Here is a 6088-nt window from a genome sequence, read left to right as displayed (position 1 = left end):
TTTCTCTTCTTCTGGGACCCCTGTAATTCGAATGTTGGTGCATTTAATGTTGTCCCAGAGGTCTCTGAGACTGTCCTCAATTCTTTTCATTCTTTTTTCTTTATTCTGCTCTGCGGTAATTAGTTCCACCGTTGTATCTTCCAGATCACTTATCTGTTCTTCTGCCTCAGTTATTCTGCTATTGATCCCTTTTAGAGAATTTTAAATGTCATTTATTGTGTTGTTCATCACTGTTTGTTTGTTCCTTAGTTCTTCTAGGTCCTTGTTAAACGTTTCTTGTATTTTCTCCATTCTATTTCCAAGATTTTGCATCATCTTTACTATCATTATTCTGAATTCTTTTTCTGGTAGACTGCCTATTTCCTCTTCATTTCTTTGGTCTGGTGGGTTTTTGCCTTGCTCCTTCATCTGCTGTGTGTTTCTCTGTTTTCTCACTTTGCTTAACTTACTGTTTTGGGGTTCTCCTTTTCACAGCCTGCAGGTTCATAGTTCCCATTTTTTGGTGACTGTCCCCAGTGGCTAAGGTTGGTTCAGTGGGTTGTGTAGGCTTCCTGGTGGGGGGGACTAGTGCCTTTGTTCTGGTGGATGAGGCTGGATCTTGTCTTTCTGGTGGGCAGGTCCACGTCTGGTGGTTTGTTTTGGAGTGTCTGTGGCCTTATTATGATTTTAGGAAGCCTCTCTGCTAATGGATGGCGGTATGTTCCTGTCTTGCTAGTTGTTTGGCATAGGGTGTCCAGCACTGTACGTTGCTGGTCCTTGAGTGGAGCTGAGTCTTGGTGTTGAGATAGAGATCTCTGGGAGATTTTCACCGTTTGATATTATGTGGAGTTGGGAGGTCTCTTTTGGACCATGTCCTGAACTTCGCTCTCCCACCTCAGAGGCACAGGCCTGATGTCTGGCTGGAACACCAAGAGCCTGTCATCCACACAGCTCAGAATAAAAGGGAGAAAATAAAAGAAAGAAAGAAAGAAGAAGATAAAATAAAGTAAAATAAAATGAAGTTATTAAAATAAAAAATAATTGTTAAAAAATTTTTTTTAAGTAATTAAAAAAAAAGGAAAGAAAGAAAGAAGAGAGCAACCAAACCAAAAAACAAATCCACCAATGATAACAAGCGCTAAAAACTATACTAAAAAGGACAGACAGAACCCTAGGACAAATGGTAAAAGCAAAGATATACAGACAAAATCATACACAGAAGCATACACATACACACTCACAAAAAGAGAAAAAGGGAAAAAAATATATATATATATCGTTGCTCCCAAAGTCCACCTCCTCAATTTGGGATGCTTCGTTGTCTATTCAGGTATTCCGGAGATGCAGGGTACATCAAGTTGATTTTGGAGATTTAATCCGCTGCTCCTGAGGCTACTGGGAGGGATTTCCCTCTCTCTTCTTTGTTTGCACAGCTTCTGGGGTTCAGCTTTGGATTTGGACCAGCCTCTTTGTGTAGGTCGCCTTAGGGCATCTTTTCTTCGCTCACACAGGACGTGTTTAAAGGAGCAGCTGATTCGGGGGCTCTGGCTCACTCAGGCCGGGCGGAGGGAAGGGTACGGATGCGGGGTGAGCCTGCGGCGGCAGAGGCCAGCATGACGTTGCACCAGCCTGAGGCGCGCCGTGCGTTCTCCCGGGGAAGTTGTCCCTGGATCACGGGACCCTGGCTGTGGCGGGCTGCACAGGCTCCCAGGAGGGGAGGTGTGGAGAGTGACCTGTGCTCGCACACAGGCTTCTTGGTGGCGGCAGCAGCAGCCTTAGCGTCTCATGCCCGTCTCGGGTCCGCGTTGATAGCCACGGCTTGCTCCCGTTTCTGCCGTCTCTGGAACTCCTTTAAGCGGCGCTCTTAATCCCCTCTCCTTGCGCACCAGGAAACAAAGAGGCACGGAAAAGTCTCTTGCCTCTTTGGCAGCTCCAGACTTTTTCCTAGACTCCCTCCTGGCTAGCTAGGGCGCACTAGCCCCATTCAGGCTGTGTTCACGCTGGCAACCCCAGTCCTCTCCCTGGGATCTGACCTCCGAAGCCCGAGCCTCAGCTCCCAGTCCCTGCCCGCTGGCGGGTGAGCAGACAAGCCTCTCGGGCTGGTGAGTGCCGGTTGGCACCGATCCTCTGCGGGAATCTCTCCACTTTGCCCTCTGCCCCCCTGTGGCTGCGCTCTCCTCCGTGGCTCCGAAGCTTCCCCCTTCTGCCACCCGCAGTCTCCACCCGCGAAGGGGCTTCCTAGTGTGTGGAAACCTTTCCTCCTTCACAGCTCCCTCCCACTGGTGCAGGTCCCGTCCCTATTCTTTTGTCTCTTCTTTCTTTTGCCCTACCCAGGTATGTGGGGAGTGTCTTGCCTTTTGGGAGGCCTGCGGTCTTCTGCCAGCATTCAGTAGTTCTCTAGGAGTTGTTCTACGTGTAGATGTATTTCTGATGTATCTTGAGGAGGAAGGTGATCTCCGTGTCTTACTCTTCCGCCATCTTGAAACTCCTCCTCCTCCTGTTAGTTCTTATTATTTGTCTTTAGATTTTCTTTTCCCAAATTTTTTAAAAAATTGATTAATTAATTTAATTTATTTTTTGGCTGCTTTGGGTCTTCCTTGCTGCGCATGGGCTTTCTCTAGTTGCTGCGACCGGGGGCTATTCTTCATTGCAGTGCACAGGCTTCTCATTATGGTGGCTTCTCGTGTTGCAGAGCATGGGCTCTAGGCATGCGGGCTTCAGTAGTTGTGGCTCACAGGCTTTAGAGCACAGGCTCAGTAGTTGTGGTACACAGGCTTGGTTGCTCCATGGCATGTGGGATCTTCCCAGACCAGGGCTCGAACCCATGTCCCCTGCATTGGCAGGCAGATTCTTAACCACTGTGCCACCAGGGAAGTCCTGTCTTTAGATTTTTTGAATATTTTTTATTGCCTTTTATTTTTCTCTGATTGTAAACAGTAATTTGGGTTACTTGCTAGTTTCTTTTTATCCCCTTTTCTCTGTATTAATTAGGTTCTCAGTACCTAATTGAATAAGTTGAATAGAAGTGGTGGTAGCGGGCATCCTTTTCTTGTTTCTTACTTTAATGGAAACAGTTGTAGACTCTTAATGTTGAGTATGATGCTCTTAAAGTATGAATTGTGCTCTTATTTATTTATTTGTGTATTTATTTTTAGTTTAGGAATTGTGCTTGGTTCTTTTTCAGATCTGCTGTGCTTCTTCTAAGATCCTCTTCCCTTCAAATTTCTTTAAACTTTTGTGTCTTTAAATATAATAAACATTGTTGATATGGAGTTTGTAACTGATAGATAATTATAAGATTTAAAGTCTCAGGTCTCTGTGTTATCTTTTGTTTCTGCATCGTGGCTCATGGTGTCTTATTTTTTGTTTGGCTGTATTTAACTTTGTGCTGACTAGTATATTCATAGGGATAATTTGAGCCCCCAAATGAAGGCTTCTTACACTAGAGAGGATTTGTATTTGCTTGAGCCAAAGAAATAGAAAGTTGAATTATTTCTGCCTTCACTTTTGGCTTGGTAATTCCTAATGTCTTTTCAGCTCTGTGGTGTGCTTAAGATTTTTAAAAAGTATCTTGTCTAGCCCTTTTAGTTTTATTAATGGAAGGGTTAGTTTGAATAACCTACCTGCCATTACCATAAATAAAATTTTATCATACCTTGACTAGGCTTTAGTTTAATTCAGCTTTCCATTTTTTCTTTCAGATCCGTTCAGCCTATTTTGAGTTAGTTTCTGCTTTGTGCCAGCATACTCCACAGTTGATGAAAGATGAAGCATCCAAAGTGAGCCCGTCTGTCCTTCTTAGCATTGATGACAGTGACCCCATTGTATGCCCTGCTCTCTGGGAAGCTGTGCTTTACACACTTACAACTATTGAGGTAGGTTAAAGAGGTACATTTAGTACATCTGGGAATATTTGTCTTCTTAGTTGTATTTTAGAAGCCTTAGATACCATGTGAGAGAGCCTATCAGATTGTAATATTTAAAACTTGCTAGAAAAATGCTTTCTTGGGAATAAAATATTTAATCCAAAACTTTGTATAAATCTTAAACTGACTATAAAATGGTGTAGCATTTTTATTTTACTTTCAGTTTAGTCAATAACAATATCCTTTAAACTTATATGGCCCAATGAAATCAAGATATCTGAATATTATATTTAAGGTTAAATATTGCTGTCCCTTTTAGAAAGCAGCTTTTTGTTTGTTTGTTTGTTTTTTGTTTAGAAAGCAGCTTTTATAGAAATCTTTTAAGTTAAATATTACTTCTTTTTTGTCTGCCTCAGGCCTTAGTTGCGGCACGTGGGATCTTTATTGAGGCATGCAGGATCTTTCGTTGCTGTGTGTGGGCTTCTCTCTAGTTGTGGCGTGCGGGTTGTCTTCTCTTCTCTAGTTGTGGTGCGCAGACTTCAGGGCGTGTGGGCTCTGTAGTTGTGGCATATGGGTTCCAGTGTGTGCGAGCTCTGTAATTTGCTGCACACAGGCTCTCTAGTAGAGGTGCGCGAGCTCAGTAGTTGTGGCGTGCGGGCTTAGTTGCCCCGCCCTATGTGGGATCTTAGTTCCCTGACCAGGGATCGAACCCATGTCCCCTGCATTGTAAGGTGGATTCTTTACCACTGGACCACCAGAGAAGTCCCTAAATAGTTATTTCTGATTAATATTGTCCTGGAAGCATGTTGTATACATAATTACTAAATGTAATAAATTTCTTATAATTTCAGACTTGTAGTTTTTAATGGTGGTGAGAGATTTTGACCCTCTTTAGGTAGAATACTGGATTTTTATTTTTGAGAGTCTATATGTCTTCTCTCTTAATTGGGAAATGTATGTTTATGATCTCTAATTATTATTATAATCTTTTTTTTTTTTTTTTGGTAAGGACTGTTGGCTTCATGTAAATGCAAAAAAAAGCGTGTTTCCCAAGCTGTCAGCTGTGGTTCGCGAAGGAGGTCGGGGTTTGGCTGCTGTCATATATCCTTATCTTCTGCCATTTATCAGCAAACTCCCTCAGTCTATTACAGATCCAAAGTTGGATTTCTTCAAAAATTTTCTCACCTCCCTAGTTGCAGGGTAAGGAATTTAAATTCTTGACCTCTAAAGCAAAATAGATTTTTTCTTGTTTTCATAAATGGGCAGAATGACATACTTGTTATTGTCATATGTAAATTTCCCCAAATTGTTTTGCTGTTCATTAAACACTTTTAAAGTTTTCAGAGAATTACAACTGGAATTCTTTTTTTGGGTACTTTCAAGACTTCAGTGGTAGTATGCAGCAGAAAGTGAGATAAATTATGGCAAGGCCCTTAGGTGGAAATAGGCTCTTTCTCAATGACCCATTTTTTGGTATGTTGATAAATACAAATGCCTGAGTGCAGAAAATGAACCAGTGAACTTTTCCATTAACTTAAATATAATAGCTGTTTAAAGTCACACTTAAAACATCATTTCAGTGTATTTGTTGACCTTAGTAAAAGATACCCAGTTTTATTAATGATTAAAATTTTTTTTTTCCACTACAGTATTATCTTTATTTGGTTAAGTCCTCTCTTTGAAATTTGCAGGTGGATTGGTCCATGAATAGAAAATAAATATGTTATCTTTTGTTGATACATTTTTGAAGACATGCTATTTTTCATAGTTCTTCAAGTTTATATTCTAATTAGGCTGTATTTTGGTTGTTCTTAGTTTTTCATTGAAGAATTTTATTTTTAGAAATTCTTTTTCATGCCTACTTTTGGTATTTTTATATTGCTTATTTTCTTTTTCATGAAGGAGTAATCCACAGGTATTTATTATTTCTTAGGCTATCAACAGAAAGAACCAAAACCAGCTTTTCCGAGTGCTCAGCAGTAATATCTGCTTTTTTTGAATGCTTACGTTTTATAATGCAGCAAAACTTAGGTGAGGAAGAGATAGAAGAGATGCTCGTCAATGATCAGGTATTTATAATGTAAAAATCATCAGTGCCTTTGCACACTAGCTATAAAGAATCAAGCTCATTGTGTCTTGTTGCCATTTTTATTAATTAGCCTTCCTTGTAAAGATTTCATTTTTATGATTTACAAATTAAGTAATGTGTATTGCTGACCAATAAGTGAAAATTTCTATATTGT

At 40.7% G+C, this 6088-nt stretch overlaps 1 protein-coding gene across 1 annotated transcript in view; it reads left to right on the top strand.

The window, feature by feature from the left end:
• Nucleotides 1-6088, top strand: part of LTN1 (listerin E3 ubiquitin protein ligase 1) — a 65390-nt gene that overhangs the window by 21531 nt on the left and 37771 nt on the right. Inside the window, exons 7-9 of the mRNA XM_024120167.3 lie at nt 3681-3854; nt 4855-5045; nt 5779-5914. Coding sequence (XP_023975935.1) covers nt 3681-3854; nt 4855-5045; nt 5779-5914 — 501 coding nt within the window. The remainder of the gene's footprint in view (nt 1-3680; nt 3855-4854; nt 5046-5778; nt 5915-6088) is intronic.

This window comes from Physeter macrocephalus, chromosome 8 (assembly GCF_002837175.3).
Source record: "Physeter macrocephalus isolate SW-GA chromosome 8, ASM283717v5, whole genome shotgun sequence".
Classification (NCBI taxonomy): Eukaryota; Metazoa; Chordata; class Mammalia; order Artiodactyla; family Physeteridae; genus Physeter; species Physeter macrocephalus.
This window is presented reverse-complemented; position numbering and strand designations above follow the sequence as displayed.